Source organism: Hydra viridissima, unplaced genomic scaffold (assembly GCF_058129835.1).
Source record: "Hydra viridissima isolate aposymbiotic clone 2 unplaced genomic scaffold, HvirCarnegie_v1 scaffold_15, whole genome shotgun sequence".
In the NCBI taxonomy this organism is placed as follows: Eukaryota; Metazoa; Cnidaria; class Hydrozoa; order Anthoathecata; family Hydridae; genus Hydra; species Hydra viridissima.
Genome location: NW_028324314.1, coordinates 154,873 through 180,122, shown reverse-complemented (window position 1 = coordinate 180,122; position 25,250 = coordinate 154,873). Strand labels below are relative to the sequence as shown.

Sequence of the window (25,250 nt, the reverse complement as noted above, 5' to 3'; positions counted from 1 at the left end):
TGTAAAAAAAAAAAGTTAAAAGAAAAACAAACAAAAAAATGGATCCAGTGTCAAGGTTGCAAAGAATGGTCTCATGCTAAATGCGATTTACATACCGGTCTATACTATATTCGTATTATTTGCAAAATGGACATTGAAGACATACCTTAAGTATTATTATATTTTTTATAATATTAACAAGTTTTGTTAAAAAATGTGTTAAAAAGTTGTTTTAGTTTTAAGATTGAAAAGTATTATTTTGCTTTTCTTTTAGTTATCTTTTGCCTAAGAATTATTAATTTTTTATTCATACCTTAAATAATGATACCTCAAATATTTTCTTGAAACTGAAATTGTATATTTATATATGAAAGTATATATTTAATTTATAACAAAGTTATATTTTGGTTTTATAACAGAGTTCATAGTAGTCAGAGAAATGCATTAGTTTGTTTATTGCCCAACTTACCCCGCTAGGTAGCCTCATGCCTCTTAGTTACATCTCATTTTAGTTATCTTGAGCAACGAAATTCCTGAGGACTCCCCTAAGACACGTCATTTCTCCCCAGGTCCTCAATTAAAATACTTGTTTTTCGCATTTTTGGAATGAGAAATTGTTTCCCGATGCATATTTTGAAAAATTATTCTGAGGACGTGTTGCAAGATATTTGAGTATGTTTTTATGCACCGTGGTTAGTAGACTAAGATGCTTGTTTCAACTTTCTTTAAAAATTTGAGCGATCTTTTTTAATTGTAAAAATTTACCATTTAATACTAAACTAAAAAAATCAGTCGCAAAAAATCTTCAATTGTTGTGTTTAACAAATTTAATTCAAGTTATAAAGATTTGAAGATCAAAGCAACAGTGAATAAAAATTCGAGATTTTAAGTATTGCAAAGTGTTTAAAAACAACAAGCGCACGTATTACAAATAGTGGGAGTATTAATTAGTGTGTTCCTTTAAGTTGTCACTTTGCGATCCCATTCACTAGGTGAAAGTTCGGTGAATTACATAAACTCTCCTTTTGAATGATAACGCAGGTCGATTGATTGCTCGGCTAAAAGAAACAAAAGCATCAGGCTAAAATAAAAAAAATCAGAACTAACTTTAAAAAAAAAAACAAAAAACAAGAAGCAGGTTTTATTTAAAACTTAAATAAAGATTACGACAGCTGGAGGCTTCTGCTATGTACTTTTATTATCATAGCAATATTTAGTATTTAACATCAACGTTTTCTTTGAATTTTTAAGGGGCAGATTAAATGTATTTCATGATATTACTTCTTACACGGTTTCTTCTTTACATGTTTTAAGAAAACCATCAAAAAACCATCAAAAGAAAGCTTTAGATGCAGTGAGCAGATAGTTTCAATGCCACGGTTTCAAGCCGTTTCTAAACGTGAGTCATTTAAACACAGACTTGCCAGAAAAAGATACGCACAAGCAACTTACGAGAACAAAACGAAGTTTCCTCAAAATATAACGACACTTACCAATCCGGTATGTACTAGAATGGAACAAGTTTTCTAAATGATGTTTTCTTTCGTTTGTGATGTTCGATTTTTGTATGATGATTGAACAGCAAAAGTATTGATGACATCACAAAGTTTGACAAACTTTACTAGAAAACTAGAGTTGTTTACTAGAAAAAAGTTAATGTCTATAAAAAATACACACACAAAACGACTTTACGATATTCTACCGCATGGATACATACCCATCTTAAAAATACTTCAGGGTCCTCTAGGGGCAAACCCCTTAAGGGACCCTTATGAAAATGTCCGCGCCAAATTTTAGGATCCCTTAAGGGCCAGGCCTAAAGCGGCCAAAAAAAAACCACGCTTTACAACTCATCCTGTATGGGTAGTAAAGCGTGGTTGTTTTTTTAAACTAGTAATATTCAATAGTTTAACACAGTTTATGTAATAATATTTATATAATTCATCATTACATGATATCTTTATTTATAAAAGCTATTTCTAAATCTTTTGCTTTTTTTGTTAAGGATCTTCGTTTTCACTGTCGTCATCGTTTCCTTCATAGTCGTTGTCTTTACTCTCTTCCACAATCACAATCGAACCATCAAGTGTCCTTTTCTTGCAGCGCTGCAGAGGACCACCAGAGCGATCTCTGGCGTTATCAAAAAGTCGTGCTACTATCAACTTTATCTTTTTAGACATGATGCCAGGGAAAATGTGAACAGTTGAAACTATAAATATTTAAATAAATACTTATAAAAAAAAGAGAAAAAATATGTAAATAAATAGTTATTTAAATCTATAATTATATAACCAATTGCTATAGTTAAACCTAAATATATGGATTCACATGTATTAGAGATTCACATGTATTAGAGATTGTATTGTTTGATAAAGTCGCATTGACAATATAAACCAAATCTGCATATAAAAAGATATTAACAGATTTACTTTATTTTAATGTTAAATCAAACACCACGAGTCAAACTGTTGACTCACAGTCAAACAGATTCATATTTGTACAATTGTTCTCAGTAGATGTAGATTGCACTAATTTTCTTATGCTGATTTTCCAGGCTATCAAAAAACTTCAGCTTCCCATGTGTTCCAGGCCTAATGATCGTTACTGTAGCTTACATTTGGGAATGGAGATTGAGACATTCGAATTTTGTTTTCACTCAAACTCAAACAGACATATAACAGCTTTATAGGAAGAGATAAAAATGAAACTTGGATCTTCTTTACTTTCATGGCTCTCTCTTAATGAAACTTGACCTGAAAAAAGCAGTTTTTTTTTAAATAGGCCTTTAAGCACTGTAAGGTACAGCGATGTATGAATTTGTTCACTTAGTTTGACTTATTACACTTAGTAAAAATACTGACAGCAATCTTTTTTGCAGCATGTGTTTGAAGAGTATTAGTGTCAATAATTAATTTAGATTAAACAAAGGAAATCCTAATTTACATTAATTGCTTTTGTGCTCCATTTAGTCATATAATCCAGCCGCACCATCAAAAAAAATAGGCACACTTCTATCAAGGTTATCTTCAACAACTTTAATATTCTCCTCTTCTGTAACAGACTCACCCTGCATCATATAATTGGAAGATTTTCCTAAAATAAATAAATTTGACCAAAAATTTTTAAAAAGAAGTTACACAAATTTAGATAAAAAAAAAAAAAGGTTGTCAGATGCTTGTCTGACAGTTTGTAAATAGGAGGAGATAAAAGCAATTACTTTACAACGCTACCTTGATATTTTTAAATTATCAAGATTATTAGCCACCTCTATTGTTGTATTAGCTTTTCATCTTGAAACAAAAATATCAAGTTGATTACAACATTTTCTTTCAGTGCTTGAAGCCATTTTTAATTTATACAACAAATATTTTGTTTCTATTATAGAATTATAACTTTATTATTTCAAATAACTTGTTAAAAAAAATTCCAATTAAAAATGATCATCATGATTAATATCTATTAATACTTAGAAGCTATATGAACGGACAAAAATCTAAGAGGCAAATCTTTTTTCTAACCATGTAGCTTTCTCGCAGCCAACACAACGTTTCAATTCTACATTTTCCCTTATACAAAAAAACTCTCCTCTACATAAGTTTTGCATGCAATTTATACTTATTAAAATCCTTAAAAATATCTCAATTACTATCATAACAAAAACCACTCACACTTTATTTACAATATTTTAAAACAACATCAATATACGCTTTGCAGAGTTTCTTTCTGAAGTGTGCAATATTGTTCTGTAATGACGTTTCTTTCTGAGTTTTAAAATTCAAGAAAATTGGAGCCAATTTCAGCCAAGCCCAAATTTAGCTCTAACCTACCCCTTATTAGGGTCTGCCCAAAACACACCCTAAATAATCAAAAGTTGATATGTATGTATGAAAATAAGTAAAAAGAAAAATATAAACAAGTTTTAGAGAATGAAACTATTCACTTAAAATATTTTTTACTTATGGCTAAATATACTACTTAAATTTTTAATGGAGTACAGATCTTCAAAAAGAAGCTCCAATGATTTTAATTAAGTATATTCAAAAGAACATGAAGTACCCCCTTAGGCATAAACCTTTATTCAGTTATAGATTCAGCTATCATCATTAAATATGGAAACTGAAAGAATGATCTTTTGCTAAAAAAAAGTATTCGCAAAGGAATAGACTAAAAGAGATCAGTGGTCATGAAAGAACGTTATTACATTATTTAAATAATGTTACTTTATATTATCTAACTGTTGAAGTATTTAATATTTTTTTATTTTTATCTTTATATTATCTAACTCTTAAAGAGTCAGATAATATAAAGTAACATTATTTAGATAATGTAACAACTTTACTATACATAATTAACTTAATGACGTTATGGTACAAGGTCATCCGCATCACAATTCTTAGATCATAATTGAAGAATTCACTGGAAAAACCAAAGGTTTCCAATGTCACAATGTGCATCCTTTTTATCATATACTTATGCTTACCTATTACTTCTGACAATATGCAAACAAGACATCGCATTGATCAGGTATCGCGGTGTTTAAAAATGTTTAATACTAAAGACTGGTGAACTCTTTAAACAAAAAACTTCATTTTTCTCAAAAGCAGAAGAAGTAGACACTGTGAATCCTCCTGTAAAGTCTTCAAATATGGCTTAAAAAGTGTCATGCTTATGACCTGCAAACATATAATTGTCCCAGCCTCTAATAAAGTAACTTTACCATACAGAATTATGTTATAAGAAATGTAATGCTGATGACCTATTGGGTTGAGGAATAATTCATGAGCGTTTTTTTCAGATTTAAAAATGCACGCAGAAATAAAATGCATTGGCAAAATGTTTTATGTTGTTTGAAAGAGAATGTTTTGCTCTACAAGATAGTGTGTTTTGATTTGTTAGTTTTTTTTATTTTTGTGTATTTTCAGATCATTAAAATGGAATGTCAAGTGGACAAAACTGAGCATTTTTGATACCATTTGCTTTTTTCATTTAATCGAGGTGTTAAGGCCGCCGAAGCTGCTCGTGAGATTTGTGCTGTGTATGGAGAAGGAGCAATGCCTGAAAGTACCGCCCGCCGTTGGTTTTCGCGCTTCAAAAATGGGAATTTTGACCTCAAGGACGGATCACACACCGGTCGACCAATTGAGTTCGACGAAGAGCGATTGAATCAACTTCTTCACGAAAATCCACGTCAAACGACCAGAGAATTGGCGGAGCAGATGGATTGTGATCAAAAAACTGTGGTGAACCACCTTCACTCAATGGGCAAGGTTCAGAAACTCGGCGCTTGTGTGCCACACACTTTGAGCGAAAACAACAAAAATCAACGTTCCACAATCGCCGCCGGTTTGCTCGCTCGTCATCGCTCAACACATGGTCACAAACAGCGTTTTCTTTACCGCATTGTCACTGGCGATGAAAAATAGTGCCTTTACGTCAATATGAAGCAGCGAAAAGAATGGCTCAGCCCCAAAAAACAAGCGACTCCGCGAGCAAAAAAAGACCTTCATCCTCGAAAGACCATGTTGTGTGTATGGTGGGATTGGGAAGGCATAATTCATTACGAACCGCTTGAGCGCAACCAAACAGTCAATGCGGAGCTCTACGTTCAACAACTGCACCGACTCAACGAAGCAATTCAGCAAAAAAGACCAAATAGGCGAAATGGCGTTCTTCTGCTACACGACAACGCCCGTCCTCACATCGCCAATATGACCAAAGCCGCGATTCAAGAACTCGAATGGGAAGTGCTGCCTCATCCTTCATACTCTCCAGACTTGACGCCGTCAGATATTCATCTGTTTCGATCGCTTTCGAACGCTTTTCGCGGTGTATCGTTCAATAATGACGTGGAGTTGAGGGCTTGGTTGGACGAATTCTTTGAGTCAAGACCGGGAGATTTCTATCGCCGAGGCATCGAAAAACTTATTGAACGATGGGAGGAAGTCGTAAACAACAACGGAGAGTATATTATTGATTAAATCGTTGTAGTTTTTTTGTTTAAAATAAATTTGAAAAAAACGCTCATGAATTATTCCTCAACCCAATAGTAGCAAACTGTCATTAAATTAAGTGTTTCCTTTTGTAGTGTTAACTAAATATAAAAACCAAGGTATATAACAAAATGAATATAATGATAAAATTTCAAACCTACTAACGAGTACAGCCATCCCAAACTCGTGCAACATTTGTTTTAATAACAAACCTTTGATACCTTAAAAAAATGTAGCAATGCTTTTAAATAAACTTGTGCAAAAAAAGTTATGGTGAAAACTAGTTAATTATTAGAAAACTAAAAACCTACAAGTCATAAGTAGAAAATTTATTTATTACAAAATTTACAAAAAAGTATATATTTTAAAACTTATAGTTACATATCAGTATAACAACTATGTTTAAAAAATGATTTTAATGCTGCCCCCAAAAGAATGGAGTTATAGGACACAATTGAGTCAACAAACATCACTTTCAACTGGATATAGAAAGATTCATACTAAAAAGCAGCAGATGGTGACACAATTATCTTGAATATAAGGTAAATAAATCAAAGCTTCCTGTTTTGGAGCCACCAATAATATTAATAATTTATTTTTTTACACTGTTCACAGTTTTATCAAAGTTATAGCAAAATTAAGCTGTTTTATGTTAAAAAAAAAAAAAACTATAACTATTACATACTTAAACCAGCAGTACAGAACCTGTTTCAAGCTGGCCACATGTAGCCGGCCACGCTTTTTTGTGTGGACCAAGAGACATTTGTCAACAGGAAAGTAATTTTTAGAAAATTAGGATGTTACTGGTAAAATGTAATGGTCCTTAAAATGTAATGTTTTGTTTTGCAAAAAAGTTCCCATTTTACGTGTTTGCAGTTCTCAGTTTGCATTTTACCAATAACCGACAAATATTAGTTACCACTAAACTAATAATTGTCAGTTGCTGGTAAAATTTAGAATATAATATTTGTAATGTAATAATTATAATAATGAAAGAGCGTAAGATTGATAAAAATGGCGGGATTTTCTTCTGATGTAAAAAAAACTGCTTTGAGTCATTTGGCAAGAAACCATTTTGTTATTGCAAACAAACATGGTTTGGTAACATATTTGATTTGTCATGAAAGTGTTATTTTGTAATTATATGACTAAACACAAATCATATAATAACACTTTTCCTAATGGCTCTTTACTATGATGTGAAAAGCTAAACTTCTTAAAAAATAAAAAACATCAAGCTCTGTTTCTGCCTGTGTTAGATTTATTGAAGATATTGCAAAGCATACATCTGATCATTTCATAGAAGACATGAAAGAATTTTAATATTTTAATTTACCATTCGAGTCTAGCACTGATATTTCATTGACATCTCAATGTTCAGTTTTTGTTAGATACTAAATTGAAGAGAATTCTATTTAAGAAGATTTGTTAAAACTTCTGCCATAAAAAATTGAAACTAGAGGCCAGCACTATATTTCTGGAAGTAAATGATATTGACATTAAAAAAATGACTGGATCTGATAAGGAATTGATTTCTCTATTAAAAAAGAAATAAAAAATTATGAGAAATACAAAAATGATGCAGTGAAAAAAGATAAGAGGTTTTTAAAAAACCTTTTTTTATTTCACTGCATCATTCATCAAAAAAACTTAGCAGCACATGTATCTATTGCTGAAAAAAGCCAAATTACTGAAAACTGCTATCAGTATAGTTAATTATAACCAAGCATGAGAACGAAATCACAGACAATTTAAAAGCCTTTAGGAAAACATGAGCAGTAACTATAGTGAAGTTCTTTTAGAATTTCATTTATTTTTTATTACTCAAAACAAAATTTGACAAATCCATTTGGTAAACTTTTTCTATTCAAAACAAAATAATAAGATAATAAAAAATTCAAAGTTTAAAAAGGTTTAAAAGTGGAATTAATAACTTTCAATAAATTATGTAAAAAAAAAAATTGAATTAAATAAAAATCAACCATCAAGTTAATTGTTATAAAAATCAAATTTTTTTCCATTATTTATTGAATATAAAGTTCAAACGAACACATGAAAAATAAGCATTCTGATAATGATTATCAAATGAGCTACTTGCACTTTCTTTCTGACTTTTTACGTGCTTTAAATGCTCAATAATGCTGGATAAAATTGAATTTATATTACACTTAATCATATATTTGGCTCAAAAATTCCATTTAATCAACAGTTTCAATTTCATTTTCAATTCAATTTCAATTTCATTTAATCAACAGTTTCAAATCAATTTTTGTCAATTGTTGCAATTATGTCAAAAATGTGCAACTATCCATGTAATTTTGATTTTCCTATAACATATAATTATTTATAAATAATTATATATTATATAAAATAAATTTTTATGTCATTTGCTTTTGCTGCAAAATGTATCATTAACAGGTACTAACAGGTAATCAAAATAACAGGGCTTCGCTTTGATTGCATTTTAACTTTTCATAAACAAGATTTGAACTTTATTTTATTTAATTGATACAAATTCAGTGAGGATTTATACTCTAATTTCATAAGCATCTTGATTCAAAGACTGAAGATTAAAACAATCAACATGTTAATTACTCTGCAAAGAGTACTGAGTGCAAAAAAGAGAGATTTTACTTAAAAGAAAAATCATGCTAATCAATGCTAGAAGAAAATATTTAAAACTTCACCTTGCCTTGTCAAAACTTTGCCATTAGATAAAAACTTATTTATTTGTAAAATATCAACCTAAAACATGAAATGAATTGAAATTAGTAACAATTATTTAGTTGTGATATTGTTGTGTGGAGAAAGCTTTTACCTATTGCCAATCATAACTATGTTAAAGACATTTGTAACTTTTATGAAAAGCAGGTTATCTCATTGGCTGCTGACAATTTATTCACTTCAGTTACAAAAATTGTCTACAAAAACTTAAAAAAAAGCATTTTGCAAAAACTTCACCTTTATGAAATAATAATTACTAAAAAATAACTTAAGTAACAGATTCTTACCAACCAAAGCTAGTCTGCACAAAACATCTGCTTGTTATATTGAAAGAATTAACAGTCAACTTTTTATAATGAAAAGGATCAAGTTAATAAAGCTTATTGAGGAATGCAGCCATTCTTGATGATTATTGCTGAAATCACAGTCAATCTGTTCTACAACACTGTCAAATTCATGCAAACAAGTGTAACAAGCCAACCTCTTCCAATAAGCAAATGCACTCTCGACTAAGATGAACTCAACTGTTTCATCATTTACTGAAAAAAAGAATCATACCTGAAATTAAATCATTCATAAAGTAATAGCAAACCTGAATCTAAAATCATTTAGAAAAAAGCACAAACCTTGTGAGTTGAGGTGAAGGGAACTCTATCTGTTGATTTGCACAGTATTGCAATCAGAATACAGAAGCCTATTTCATCTGCTGATTTATTTTTAAAGGCACAATAAAAATACCCTATGTTTTTGACAGCTAACTTAATGACACCTATTATATGCTTATTAGCACCAATTAAAACTCCTCCATGATCTGGACAACCGTTTATAAATACATTTCATCAATTAAAACAACACAGTTAGCACTAAAACTATCATTTACTAATAGAAGTAATAATTCTGATATCAGATCGATACCACCTTTTGAATGTGATTCTAAATAAGGCAATGAAGAAAGTGGAAACTCTTAGAACAACAAAGTGTATGCTTGTTTTGATGTTCATCAGAGGAAATTTAATTATCACACTTGAGTAGACCGGACGCCCTTGTGGTTTATAAAGAGAAAATATGTGTTTGATATTGTACTTTTTGGAACCTTTTTTACAACTTCATGCATATAGGAAACAAAACAAACACGCATGCTGACACATATTTCTGTGAGGATCTAATCAGCTCCGTTGACAAACTTAATCCAACATTTCGAAGATCTATAAGACTTACAACACAACACTTTTTCGACGTTTCAAAAATATCTACATCATATATTTAAAAAACATATAATTTTAATTATGCAGATATCGTTGAATCTGTTTATTTGTAAATTCTGAAGTCTTAACATAATAGGACAAGACCGCTTCGTGAGATATCGTTTAATTTTTTAGCAAAATAAATATGAAAAAAGTGTAAAATGAAATGCTGTTGTAAATTGTTTAAAACTTCCCGCGTATACGAATTAGACATTCAAAAACTATTCTTACGTTTCTGTCTCACCAAGGACGTATTAATAGATGGACGTTCAACGCATTGTTATAGATCAAAGGTGCCGCCAATTAGCCAAAAGCTATGCGTGTTACCGTCAATTTTCTAAATTCATGATACATATATTCCAACTTCTACCCGTCAAATTTCCGTCAAAAAACCTCCCTCAGTAAACCAATTATAATCATGTATTTACTGAAGCTTATGGTTATAAAAGACAAAAAAATTAATCAAGAATAGTTCACAAATCTGAAAAAGGTTGATTTGAGCTATAAACTTTGCTTGTTAAAAATTTAACTGTGTTTAAACTTTGACGTCTAAAACTAGGCTTTTGCAAAAAGGCTATGTTTGGTTTACTAGAATGGATAGAGTAAAGTGAAACAAATTTTCCATATTAAATTGAAGCTGCTATGATATAGTTTAAAGGTCGAAAAAGATATTTTTAGTGTTCTTTTCACCCCACTCTCAGAGTATGCTTCCCACTTTAAGGTTCAAATCAGAGAGTATTTCTTATTTTTGTCGGAAATGTCGAACTAATTTGCCTCGCTTTTTTTTTTCTCTTGAATTTGTGATTTTTTTCTTTCGTGAACGACCTAGTTAAAAAATTTCTTACTTTCGATACCTAAACTGCATTTTGTCTAAAGGTATTATAACTAAAAGCATCTTAAAGTTCATAAAATACTATTCGTTTCAGGAGTTGGAAAGATATATAAAGTATGTATTTTTAATGAGCATTTTTGTTTAAGCATTTTTAAACTGTCATGTAGAGCTACTTTAATTTATAATGAACTTTTTTTTTTTTAATTATTACTGATGTTACTAATAGTAATAACAGAAGTAATAAAAATGATAAAACCATACTTTTAGTTGCATATTCTTGAGCCTTCTACTAGTGATGCATAGCCTTATTTTTAACCTTCTCTAAATATTATATCAAAAGAAGTAATCTTATATTCATATTTATTATCTCATTACAGGATAAATAATGAGTCTTCATGAGGAATATTTAAAACATTTATGTAGAAAGTGTGGCTGCATAATAAAGCAGGATAGTCACTATCAAATAAAACCTTTTGTTATCTATAAACAAGCAATTCTTAGCTTTTACAAGCTGGATACAACCTCAGACTATCAAAAAGTTCATCCTGAATATTTATGCAAATCATGTTATATGGTCTTATACAGGTTAGATTTAAAATCAAAAAAAGGCTTTGAAGTTGAGAGGAATGATAAATTCTTCACTTTTTCTGAAAAACCTGTTATGTATGTAACACACTCACAAGAGTTGGAAGAAATAAAAAAGTACATGCAATAAGTATTCATCAACAGTTAAAAGCATTTTCATCAAAACATGGTTTTGACAGTTACAATGAAAATAATAAAGATTATTATGTAATAGTTAAAATCAATAGTTATCGCCAATCAAATGGCATGTGGAGACTAATTGTTTTAAATCGTGAAGTGCCATTATCCATTAACATTAACAAATCTCTTCCAGATCAACTAAATCTTCAATCTGCTAATATTATATTCTCCAACATTTCATGCATAAACATCTGTAAATGTAATAATGACTTCCAGTATCTTTTTTTGTAATCAGAAATAAATTATCTGATTTTAAAAATTTCCAAAGCACATCAAATGAGGATGTTGGACTAATTGAAACGAGAGAAGGCAATACAGTTGAAAACTTTAAAGTTATTAGACATAAAGGTTGTTCATTAATGTTTAGAAGTCTGTTGTGATTCTAGTACCATCTACCATACTAACTTGGCTGTAATGGAACCCAGGTTAAAGAAAAATGTCAATCATCTATTACCTTTAACTAGCCATTTTTTAACTGTGTACATTTTCTTACACCAGTATATGTAAAAAATGTAATAAAGACAACTTGCATTCTTCTATATAGAAGTTCAATAGTACATTAAAACAATTTACAGTTTTGAATAATTTCTAAAATCAAAATTAAGAGTTATTACAATATTTTCATAATCTGGGAGTATTTGCAAATATAAATTAACACCCGTTTAGGCGTTAAGCTCCACAACATGTGAGTATAAGCACACCTTTAGTGGCAATGTAACATTTCTTTTCATGCTTTTTAAAATTCGATTCTCTAAGATATTTATTGTAACATTTCAGACAGGTAAATTTAGTTATTAAGCGTTCTTCTGTTTTTTTCAGCATTTTGGTTTCTTCTGCAATCAGCTTCTCTGTAGGAATTGCTGGTGGTATGAGCTCCAATTCAAAATCCTCTGATAACAATTCCGCTAACTCTTCAAGATCTATCTCAATTTAATCATCCACAACTAATTCAATTTGGTTATCAATACTTTCAAGCAAAAAAGAATAATCTTGATTAATAGCAAAGTTTTCTGTCATACTCATTTTAAGTATCGATGCTCAGTAAAATACTTTTAAAAATATTTTTATTGGATAGTCGTGACCATCTTTTTCCGACGTCGAAAAAAATAAAAATACTCCCCGGTTTCGCAATTATCACCTATTGTTTCGCTTTTGTTATCTAAACAATAGCGTAACACGCTATTGTTTAGATAACTTTTTTATAAAACAATGGGTTGAACGTCCATCTATTAATACGTCCTTGGTCTCACTAAAGAAAGCAGTTGGCGGAGCGTTTTTTACTGCGAGTGTTTTAAAATTACATATTACAGCTGTTTATGAGGGTTATGACAAGAAAAGCTTTTTTTTTTTTTACCTTTGATAATGAAACTGGTCAAAGCGAAATTTCTGGTAAAAACTTTTAAGCAAAATTTTTAAGCAAAATTTTTACTGAATTTAGGCTGCTGATGACGAATATGATCTCAATTTTCGTTTTTATCGTTAGGATTTCGAGCTTATATTGTTTATTAATTTTAACCCTTTGCGGTCCAATCTCCCTCGTGACGGGACATCATCAAATGTCGTTGTGGTCTAATGTCCCGTGCCACGGGACTTCTACTATGTTGATGAACACAGAAAAAAATTATCTTTTTAAGCTAACTTGGACAATTTACTTTTGATTAACTTGAGAATAAAAACAAGCACTACATGTTTTCGTTTTCTCTTTCTTGTTTAGTGTTTGTACTTAGGTCATAGTGTTTTTGGCTGAATGAAAATGAAACAATTTAGTACTACACTCAAAACCTATTTTTTGTAAAAAACAAGGGGAAGCCATGCGTCAAACATATTTTTTCTGTTATATTTAAGGTCAATAAGTAAAAATTGGAGCGTTTTATCACGGAGATTTCGTGATAAAACACTACCTGATGTCCCACTGATGATGAAAACGGATATGAAACGGATATGCGGAGATGTGCGAATTGCGGAAATCAATGCTTTATCTTAGGGACAAAATAGGGTCTCCTTTACTTCCATTAAAGTTACCATAGACGTAAGCAATTTGTACTTGTCCGCGTGTCCATAACTTACCCGATTGTTCAAAAAGTTCAGATTTACATTTACCATCCTCATTTCAGTTTATAGCTGTTCTTAAATGCCATGCCAGAGAAAAAAAATTTTTTTTTTTTGTATGCCTGTGTAATCAAGCAACTTTTTTTTTTAATGCATTTCGAAAAAGTGAACCAAGTTTATTCAATTCCAAAAAAATGTTTCGAACCAAGTAAAACGAAGTTCTATAAAAAAAAGTCTTATAAGGAGAACAAAAAGCAAAATCAAAATGCCTTACTTAGAACTAAGTTTAGAATGATTTTTCAGTTGATCTATTTCTACTGAAGTTTTTCCATTTATTTGACCGAACATAAATCTAACTGCAACTTTCGAGACAATTTTTAGTAATTGTGATATCTATAATTTGTTTGTTGAGTTTGTGCTTTGAAAATCACTTGATGGCTCCAAAGTTACTTAACTCAGTTACTGCATCGAAAAACTTTGGTTAACTTTCTCTGTTAACATTTGGTTTGAAAACCAGAATTCAACATGGTAGTCGCAGTGGCATTCTTCATTATAGAATGAGAAAATAAGAAAAAAATCATATGCAACCTGTGAATTCCGTCTGGCATTGTGGATAGATAGTAACTTAAGTCATTTAATAATTAGTCATTTAATAGAATTCTCAACACAATTCAAAAAGGTGTTTTTCGATCATCAATTTATAAAATTTACTATTAATTTTAACTTCTGAATTTCAGAAATTTGCGCATCACAAACGAAAAGGTTTGAGCCCTGAAAATTCTGCGCAAATTAGTTTATTGAAATCATAATTAACATTAAGTGAACAACATATTATGGGTTGTTACTAAAATAGCATTCAAACAGGTTTTGTAAAATTTCTCTTCGAGAACAGGTGTTTTATTTTTTTATTCCGGAAGCATTTACAACTTCGCACAGTTGGGAATTTTCGACAAACCTGACCAAATGTCAAAAAATGAAAATGATTTTTTTGAATTTTAAATTTTGTAATATACACTTTGAGAGAATGGTTTACATCCTCGCAGTCAAAATTTTTCGGTTTTATAAACAACGAAAATTTTGTTTACAAAAAAGTTATTATTAAGAAAATTAAAACTATGGAGGACTCTCTTTAAGGTATTTACATAATTTATATAATTTTTCGTTTAATTTTGATGAGAAAGGAGTTGTCAAAAATACTTTTTTTGAAATGTTTTAAGAATTTCCTTTTTTTCCTTAAACGTTATTTTTAGGTAACTAAAAAGTTCTGCCCCCTGCGAGATCCCAAAGATTTTGAATATTGCTCATTAAAGTATTTTCCATAAATTTGTTAAAAAAAAAAGCAAATTGGATCTTTTTTTTTTACCAATTTCTTCATAAAGTCTTTTTTCTGATTTTTTTCTTTTGATAAAGGTTTGTTCGATATTCCACGATAATAACTGATATTTTATTTAGTAAAAGTAATATATCACCTTGTAATTACAATGCTTAAAAGTTTGCCACTTGTTGATGGTTGCTTATTGATGAGCGCTAAAAAATTTACTCACAATAGAAAAATTTGATAATTTTTTCATTATTATAAAAAATGACTAACTTATATTATAGTTGTTCATATTGTTAAAATTTAAAGATTTTTTAAATCAGTTGCAATCACAAAAATGGTTAAACTGTATCCATGTTTTTATAGTTGATTATTCATCCATTTTTCTATTGCTTGAGTGTAAAACTTCGTTGGCCAAATTTTAAACCTCTCAAAAAAATAAATCTGAAATTGATTTTTTAAGGTTGGTACGAGGTCAAAAAATGGGATGAGCCAGCTTCCATTTTTTTCTAATACTACAGATTTCAAAGTTTTTAAAAGTTTTTTTTTCTTTTAAAAGTTTTAGCCATTTCCCCCAAATCTCACATTTACCCATCAGGGGGTAAATGGCGAGAAGGAGGGGGGTTGGAAGAGGGAAATTTAAACTTTGCATAATCAAATTTGAAATCTGTTGATGGACCTCGACGTAGTTTTTAATTAATAATAATATTAAAAAATCCGATTTTAGTAAATCGATTCTAACGTGGGGTTCTTAAACGGGGGAACACAGTAGTCATATTGCACAAAAAGTTCGCCGAAACTCCAAGAAACTGTGATTTATTAATAGTAAACCAATATAAATTTGTTCGTTATGATTTGAAAACCAATAAAAGGTTTTTTTTAAAAAAAATGATCAAAAAGTTATACCAAACAATGGCAAGAAAAAAAGCCTTCAGCACATTCAAAATGACAAAAGCTCGCAAAATATAAGCATTCAAATAATTCAAAAAGCTAAAACCTTGACGAAAACTGACTTCCCACTGTGAACCAAAGAGACCACCAGGTTTTATGTCGTGGCACTCAAACCAAATCCTTATTATGTAATAGTATTATCCATATTGTTTCAAAAAAAATTGCTTCTGAAATCAAAATGCGTTGCTATCATATAATTTTAGATATAACTATATTGTAAAATTATAATAAATTTTTTTAATTTTTTGCCGAATCTCAAACTTAAAAAATTGAATAAGAACTTTTTTGTTATCACCGAAAACCGGTAAAAAAACTTTTTATAAAGGAGGTTTTATAATTTATTTCATAACATTTATTTTTTAGTATAATGCATCCGACTTTATACTTTTTTAAAAATTATATAAAAACTTTAGTAAAAAACAAATTTAATGTTTTAATTTTTATTTCAATTAATACTTTCAACTAATGCAGTTATTAGATAAAATTTTACCTAATTTACCCCCTATTTTAACGAAACTAATATGTTTCATGAAGGAGAAAATAGTTCAGTTTCGGTAGTTAAATAGTTTTAAATTTTGGATGGTTCAGTCGCTTAATCTTATTGCTATAAGTATATTTTTTGAATAACTATGAATTCTACTTGTTGTTGCTGCTGGGAAATGTTTGGCGAAAGATCTACATCATTAAAAAATATGAATAAAAACTTAGAGGAACAAATTCAGCTGTTTATCTTTCCAGGATATTCGATGAAAAACGAATGCTATCCATCAGTTGTTTGTTCTGGGTGCAGAAGAAATCTTTATAGACTTAAGTCTATTAGTGTAGCTTAGCATTCGTTTTTCATCTTTATATATGAAAAATATAAAGATGAAAAATTTTTGAGGGTTTGAATATTTTAAAAAAAGTCATTTTTGACCAATTATTCGTTAAATTGCTATCTTAATTGGACCAACAAAACTAATAAATTTTTTATTGGGTAAGTTGGCCATACTTTTAGGAAGGTTCGTATAGAATTTGAGCTCAAAATATTTAAAATTTCTCGAGATTTTGAAATATGACCTGATTTCTTTTAAAGACCTGGTTTTTACTATGTTTTTAATTGTATATTAATCTAAATACTCTTTAACACTCATTAAAAAATTTAATAAAATTTGCATTCAAGAAGTTTGTTAAATAAGTAATCCAAATATTGTACTTAATAAAGATAAAAGATAAAAGTAAACTGTTAAAAATGTAAAAGACTTTGACTAAAGGTTTTACAAACACGTTTTGTAAATAATATACATAAAAATTCAGTTTAATTTTTCTTATAAAAAGTTAAACTTTTCTTAAAATTTATTAAGTATTTCTTTGGACCAGTTACATTTATAAGATGGAAAATTAAATCTGCGTTCCTTCAAAACCAGTAAAATATTTTGTAACTTTTCCTCGTTCATTGTTGAATCGATAAAGTCTTTTACCAATTTAATAGCTCTTTCACAACAGTCATTGACACAGACTTTGTAAACCTTTGTAAACCTTTTCATATTTTTTAAACCGGAATCATGAGTCCACAATTCAGGTGGACTTTCTAACCACTTTAAAAAGTAAGGAACTGTTTTAAATATTAGCCAAGACTTTTGACCAACATAATCTTTAAGTTCTGAATTTTCATTTATTTCTACAGGCTTAAACTTTTTCAGTTTAAAGATTTAATGTAAAATTGTTTTTAACAACTTTTGAGCAACTTTTTCTTTGACTTTATTCTCAAGACTCTTATCAAATAAACAAAAGACAACTGTTTCTTCAGAAAGATAATAACTGTGTCTAAGATAGCTTGAAATAAAAGTTTGAGAAACATCAGCATCAAAATCTTTCATTTTTATTATTTCTTTAACCCTACACAATCCATTATGAGCAGCAGAAACAATTTAACTTGATTGAAGAATGTTTTTTTCATAAACTGCCATAAATCTAGCTTCATGTTCAGCAGCTGGTTTGTGTATAATAAATCCAGGAACTGCCTCCGTTCCTTCCAGAAAAACAATGACATTGACACAGATGCTTATAATCATTTCTGGCCAAAGTATGAAGTTCCAAAGCTTTTTGGCAAAAAGTATAACTTTGCACCACGGAAACTTTGATAACTGATCCATATTTTTTTGAACATTTTCATAATTCATTGGCCAAGCAGCTTTGAGTCTTGTATAAATAGATTTTGATGGACCTTTGCTTTCTGTTTTAGTGATTGCATTTAGAATGTTTTCTACAAAGAAGCCTTAAGAAGGTCGATTTAAAAGCTCTCCTAAAATACTTATACAACCCTTATTACAACCAGTGTTACATGCTGTTGTGTCAGCACAAATTCCAATTATAAAACTTTCAATTCCAAACTTTTTTATAACATTAAAACATGCCAATGTTTGATCTTATCCTTTTCCTGATTGACATTCAACTATGCCTAGCAGCTCATCCTGTTGTTTTCCATTTATATTTAAATCTCAGTCTGGACTTGTAACAACAATAGCTAGACGTTCATTTACTTCAGAAATATAGTCTTCATTTAAAGCCGTAACTTTTTTTGTATCAATGTGCAAAATTAAATTACTATTTTTGCATTTTTTTTCTTCTTTTCCTTAATTAATTCTCATTCACTTAAATATAAATCTTTTCTTATTTTTTCTACTTTTGCCTTTGAAAGTTTTACTTCATTAAGATTGATATTTCCACATTTTAAAAATAATGCTAGTAATCCTGTCTGTACCCCAACAGAAATTCCAAAACGCTCACAAAATGTTGAAGTTTTTTTAATAAGTTCATCGAAATCTACTGTTACTGTCAGTTTATTTTGTTTTATGTTAGTTGATTGTTTTTCAATTTCTTCATAGTTATTATATTGAAATTATCAAAATTTTATAACAAAAACAACTCTTGATTTTCATTAATACAACTGCTATTTGATGAAAATTATTTTAACTTTAAGTTTTTTGTGACAGATTCCTCCTTTTGCTCAAACTTCTTGGCTTTCCTTTTGCAAAACTCTCTGTTGAAATAGACTTTTTGATATTTTTTGTCTATTTTGTCAATTACCATTGTTCTTGCAGTTTTTTGGTCTTCATAAAACAAAATATCGCATTCTTTTGGATCTTTTGATCGAATTCTATCTTTTTCAATTATTTCATAAAGTTTTGGGTGCCCTATGTCAAACAATTCTTTTTCTAATGCCAAAAAATTAATTTCATGTAGCTTTTGCGTTTCCCGTTTTTTTTGAACAATATGATACCAGTTTCTTGTGATGATATATTAATTTGGAAACCTTTTCCCTAAAACAATTTAATAAATTTTTATTTGTCATTTAGCTTAAATTTTTATATCAATTATCAATAATTATGTAATAAACTATGAATATTATTTAAATCAATAGTTACCTAATACTTCTGCAACTAATGTGTGGTACACCACCCATAAGCCACGGTTTTCTAAGAGCAGAAACAACACATTTGGGCTGACATTTTATCATTACAAAGCAGCTCGTGATTTATATCTAGAGGGCAGGAAACAATTTCGGTGTGTTTTTTATTGTTTTTTTTTTCAAATTTAGTAATCTACAGCATTGATAAAAATATCTTAAGACGTCGCCTTTTGTAGGCAAACTTTTGCAATCAATTTCATGGGTTTATCCTAATAAATATATTTCAGTATTTGAACGTGTTGATATTACCATTTTAAGTTTAATAAGTTACAAACGCAGCGCAGTTTCATAAATTATATTATTACGCACTGTAGTTGTGACTCCGCAAAGGTCAGGCAGAGCAAATAATAATAAAAAAAAATTCACTAAAATTCACTAAAAATATTCAAACCCCTAGGGAGGTCAGGAAAATTGAAATATTTTAAAAGTTTTTTTTGGAATTGTCTTGTTTATCAACGTAGAATGGGAAAATAAAGTGGCAAAGTTATAGTTTTTCCGACCCCTATAAACGGACCTGCCTAACGTGCACTCACCGGTTGATAAAACCGTCCAAATTTGCCTGAACGCTAGATTTTAGAAAAAGCAAAAAACAAACAAAAAAAAAAACAAAAGAAAACAAAAACAAAAAAAGAGACCTTTAGAACGCTTAAAATTTATAAAATATTTTCCTCTATGTTTTTAACCAGCTAAACTGTCGTTAAGTTTTTTCGGTTCAGTTCATTTAAAACTTAATTTACAATTTTTAAACGTTTTAGACTTCTCGTTTAAGGCAATTGAGAGAAATCAGTCGACTCACTCTCTCTTTCCCTTTCCTGTTTTGTTTTTGTTTATTGTTTTTGTTTTTTCTTTGTTTGCCTTCGTTTGAAATGCAAAGGATTCGAAAGGAAGGTTGTTGTATCGTTTGCTTTTCGAAAGTTGTCGCCCTGTGAGACTTAGTTTTTTTTTGCTCAGTTTGTGATTAAGTCAGGTTCTAGTCTTGAAAGTGTGCAAAGTGTGGGCCGATCAGGAGGCTGGAGTGATGACACGTGAATGTTCAAAATTCCTCAGTTTGAGCGGATCCAGCGTACATAGAAAGAAAATGGAGCATTCACGTGGCATTCACGAGCATTTAGCGTACCATTAATCGGTCTGCTGTCTCTAACTTTCTCGAACTTTGGTGCCTAAAGAAAGCTCGAGGAAGGCCGAAATGGCGAAGTTTCGGTGCGCTGTTTGTTTGTTTTGCTTATTTATTTATTTGTTTTTGTTTGTTTGTTTGTTTCGTTTGTTTCGTTTGTTTCGTTTGTTTCGTTTGTTTCGTTTGTTTCGTTTGTTTCGTTTGTTTCGTTTGTTTCGTTTGTTTCGTTTGTTTCGTTTGTTTCGTTTGTTTCGTTTGTTTCGTTTGTTTCGTTTGTTTCGTTTGTTTCGTTTGTTTCGTTTGTTTCGTTTGTTTCGTTTGTTTCGTTTGTTTCGTTTGTTTCGTTTGTTTCGTTTGTTTCGTTTGTTTCGTTTGTTTCGTTTGTTTCGTTTGTTTCGTTTGTTTCGTTTGTTTCGTTTGTTTCGTTTGTTTCGTTTGTTTCGTTTGTTTCGTTTGTTTCGTTTGTTTCGTTTGTTTCGTTTGTTTCGTTTGTTTCGTTTGTTTCGTTTGTTTCGTTTGCTTCGTTTGTTTTGTTTTGTTTTCCCTTCTTGATGGCAGAAGACATAAGCTAACAAAACCTTCGGTTATATTCGGTTAAATAAAGGTTTTTTGGTTTCTGCACAACAAGAACAAAAGTCCAACTGTCCCTCCAAAGCAGTTGCTCCTCTGTCCAAAATAAGAGCCTCTTTGCAGTCGATCTTGTCTGAATGCAGCTCTCAAAAATGACCACTCTCGAAAACGTTTCCTTTTGTCTATAGGTGTTTCCCTGATTTTTATTTCTACCCTTGCTATCCCTTTTGCTGTTGTTAGTGGCATTGACACTTGTGTCAGCAATGTTGTTGTTGTTATTGTTATACTCTGAAAAACAGTTGTTGCTGTTGTTGTTGTACTTGTTCCTTGTTGCTGCTGTTAACCCTGTTAGTAATTACCCACTTGGCTTGTATTTTTCTTTTCTATGTTTTTTGTTTTGTTTTTTTATCAATACTCTCTGAGTAAGTGATGCTGTTGCTGTTGCTATTGTCATTATTATGCTTGCAAGGACAGTTGTTACTGTTCAACCGCTTTGCTTGTTTTGTTTGCATTTTTTTTTTTTTTATCAACACCCTCTGAGTCAGTGAATTTGTTGCTGTTGTTGTTATTATAGTTGCAATGAGTGTTGTTAACGTTCACCCACTTTGCTTGCTTTGTTTGTTTATTGTTTTTTTTATCAACACCCTATAAGTCAGTGATGCTGTTGCTGATGCTGCTGCTGCTTTTGTTCTTTTACTTGCAATGATAGTTGCTACTGTTCAGCCATTTTGCTTGTCTTTTTTGTTTTTTTTTCTTTTTTTGTTTATCAATATCCCCTGAGTCAGTGATGCTGATGCTGCTGCTGATGCTGTTGCTGTTGTTGTTGTTGCTGTTGTTGTTGTTGCTGTTGTTTTTGTTGTTGTTGTTGTTGCTGTTGTTGTTGTTGTTATACATGTAATGATAGTTGTTACTGTTCAGCCACTTTGCTTGTTTTTTAATCTATTTTATTTTATCAACACTCTCTGAGTCACCGAATCCGTCTTAGACTCTGATTTTAATTCGTTAAAGCACTTGGTCTCCAACTCCTCCGTCTTGACTGAAGATAAGAGACTCTTGTTTTAGCTGGACAAAGATGCTTTTCATTTTTATTACCAGTCAGCAGATGAACTCTTCAGAGATTTTAAAAAGTGGCTTATGGTAGCCAACAACAACACTTTCTCACAAGCAAAGATCTACAAAAATGCAGTTGTTGAAATATTGACATGTTGTGACAGCACGCTGACGCTGCACCCGAACGCTCTCACCCATTCCAATGTTTTGGAGGATAGATACTTTTCCTTACACTTTAAAAACATTCAGCTCAATTCAAAGCTGAGTGAACTTGACCAAACAAAAGTCATGTCTTGTCACATGTTGTACAACTGCCTCGTCTACCTTTGTCTCCTGTTTCGTTTCAGTGAAGCCAGAGACGTCTATTTTGGACTTCCTCATGAGGCCATCAGACGGTTGCGCTGCAAGGTGGAGGAGTTGCAAAAAGTGCTAAGGCCCTTTCAGTTTTTGAGGAGAAGCCTTGTGAAAAGAAAAAAAGGCATCAACATCATCAATGTCAACTTTCTGATCAATTATGGCAAGTCTGCATACGTAAGAGAGTTAGTGGAATCGATTAGAAAGCCGTCTCTTACACCAATTAGAAATAATGCTTTGTCTCTACGAAACCATCTACTGCTCTCTGTCACTGTAATTAACAATTTATGAAAATCTAACATTGCTCTTTTAAGCATTAGAAACTACATGACTGCTGAGAAGAGTGAGTGTGGATATTGCATTGTGCAAGAGCGCTACAAAACAGCATACAAGTACGGAGCCAAGAACATTCTAGTGCCGAACGATTTGAAAGTGTTGATCAATATTTATTTGCTGAGATACAGAGACTTTCTTCTCAATGACTCTTACTACATGGCTGCTGACACCAAGACTGTTTTGGAGTTGAGCAACTGCTACAGGCCCCTTTATCCTTCGATGAGAGCCAACAAAGACGAATGTGTGACACTCGGTGCAACTAGAGTGCCTGTTTACCAAATGGGTTCTTCTGCTATCTCCTCTTGCCTGACGTCCTGCTTCAGAAAAAGCCAAGTAAACATTCCCATGAAGCGTCTTACTCCCACTTGCATTCGCGGTTCGATAGCCACTTACATTGCCAACAACAGCAAAGAAGTCCGCAAGCGGTATGCTACACTCTACATGAAGCACAGCAGAAACACAATGGATAGCTTTTATGTGTCCCAGTAGAACGCTGCAGAGGAGTTGCGCTTTGCTCTCGGCATTGGACAGTCCTTTGGAGCCTTAGAGTCTTTGACTGTTGAAAAGTCTGAGAGACCACCAAAGAAGGAGAGGGATGTGATAGACTGGCTCCGAACTAATGCAGAGGAGTTAGGTTTTCATGATGTTGAGGGCATCTTTGAGGAAGATTCAGACTCTGGTTCTGACTCTGAAGAACGTGCTGCTACTTTCAGCTGTACCACAGTGGTTCCATTTTCTCCAGCTGTAAAAAACGATGCTCCTTTAGAGGACAGTAATGAAAATGTTGTAGATTTCTTCTGTGAACCTAGCTCAACTCCTGTTTCGTCTGTTCCGTCTGAACAAACAATCTCTGGTCCAGTTCTTGAACTATCCCCTGCACTTGTACAACTAGTTCCTAATGAACAAGCTGTTTGCGTGAATGTAGATTAGGCTTTAGCGGTTCCTGTTGACACAGCTTGTTCTCCTCTTGCATTAACATTTTTTCCAGTTTCAGCTGTTTCAGTCCAACAGGCTGGTACTATTCTTGCAAAACTGCTCTCACCTTATGCTGTTCAATCTATTGGTAGTCTATTTAGCTAAAGCCTTGGTTGTACATCCAGAGGTAAATTCTTTTTGATTTTTGATTTTTATGCAAATCTCAATACGCTTTCAAAAAAAAAAAAAAAAATACTCAAGTCAACTCCTAGCCATAATGTTATTGTTAAAACTGTAAAAAAAAAATAAATAAATAAACAAAGAGGTGTATGTAATTGTTGCAGGACTAATTCTGTGATTGCTTAAATGTTTATACAAGTGAAAGATACTAAAATGATTATATTTTAGAAGTAAAAGATCCAAGAAGGGAAAAATCAAGCTGGAAAAGCCGTCTCTCACTCAAGAACACATCAGTAATGTAAAACCTAATTTTTGCAAAGATAGAAAAAGGGAGCTATGCCTATAAATTTTCATTTCTCGCAAGTTGACAAAACTTTAAACATTTATATAAACACAAACCTCTTCTTGCGCAAGTTCAGATAGTTAACAGTTAATAAAAACTAGCCATCATTACTAAGTGCACTTTTAGAAAGTTGTGTCCACCCGATTTCTAATGGTGAAGTTAGAAACATCACCATTAGAAATCATGCACAGCTTGTTATCATCTCAAACACTTAGAAACTGTTGATGGTTTTTATGAATTAGAAAAATGAACATGGTTGTATTTTATTTCAGGATCAACTCAGCCAAGAACAAAGGAAAACAAAGCAGAAGTTAGCCAATGCCAATTAGGTAATCATCCTTTGTATTTAGCACAAAAATCAAATGAACTCACATTAAAAAGAAACAAACAAACAAACATACAAAAAAAAGACAAAGAATCTAGTTAAAAATAAATAAAAACTAGCTCAACAACTTTCAAAAACCAGTTATTGCAATCATTGCAAACAAAAATAAGGTCAATAAAAAATAAATATATAAGTAAACAAAATAAATCTTGTCATGCTTCAGAACCAAATGAATATTCGATTTAATCTCTTTGGGTTATGACTATAGTTTGTAAAATTTTAGATGAAGTAGTTGAAAAGCTGAATGTTACCCCTGGCCATAACGAATGGTTAAACACCAGAAGTTTTCCTCGCTGTGCAGCTTTAGTTTTGGCATACAACTTGCAAGACGTGTTTACAGATGTAAGCTCAAGTTGCTCATTCAAAGATTACATTGGCATCTTGGCAAACCATAGCAGTGACAAGCTCATTTATGTCTTGCCAAAGTACCCCTACCAAAGCCATATTAAAGACAAAATTAAAAATATCAAGCTGAAAATTAAAAAAGGCGGTAGTTTAGAAAAGTTTGTTCAATACGGCAATATAGTGAGACCATTTATGTAGTTTAGATAAGTTTGTCCAGTTTGGCAATAAAGATGGGCCTTTTGTGTAGTTTATTTTGTCTATACTTTTTGCAAATATTTTTATCTGTTTCGCTAAATATATAATAAACGAGATGCTCTGTTAAACTCTTCTTACATTTCTTATTTAAAAGCAGTTC

At 31.1% G+C, this 25,250-nt stretch overlaps 1 protein-coding gene and 1 pseudogene across 2 annotated transcripts; one reads left to right on the top strand and one right to left on the bottom strand.

Annotated features, from left to right (window-relative positions):
• The first annotated feature begins 10,737 nt into the window (after window positions 1-10,737).
• Window positions 10,738-12,535, top strand: LOC149878007 (uncharacterized). Of its 2 annotated transcripts, XM_090073152.1 has the most exons (3): window positions 10,738-10,883; window positions 11,147-11,354; window positions 12,354-12,535. In XM_090073152.1, exons 2-3 carry the CDS (start codon window positions 11,155-11,157, stop codon window positions 12,466-12,468), a joined length of 315 nt encoding a protein of 104 aa, XP_089929278.1. In that variant the 5' UTR covers window positions 10,738-10,883; window positions 11,147-11,154; the 3' UTR covers window positions 12,469-12,535. The 2 variants fall into 2 exon arrangements, 1 of the variants encoding a protein (XP_089929278.1); XR_016447660.1 differs by lacking the exon at window positions 11,147-11,354.
• Window positions 12,536-17,308: 4,773 nt separating this feature from the next.
• LOC149878006 (uncharacterized) lies at window positions 17,309-19,297 on the bottom strand (annotated as a pseudogene).
• Window positions 19,298-25,250: the final 5,953 nt, after the last annotated feature.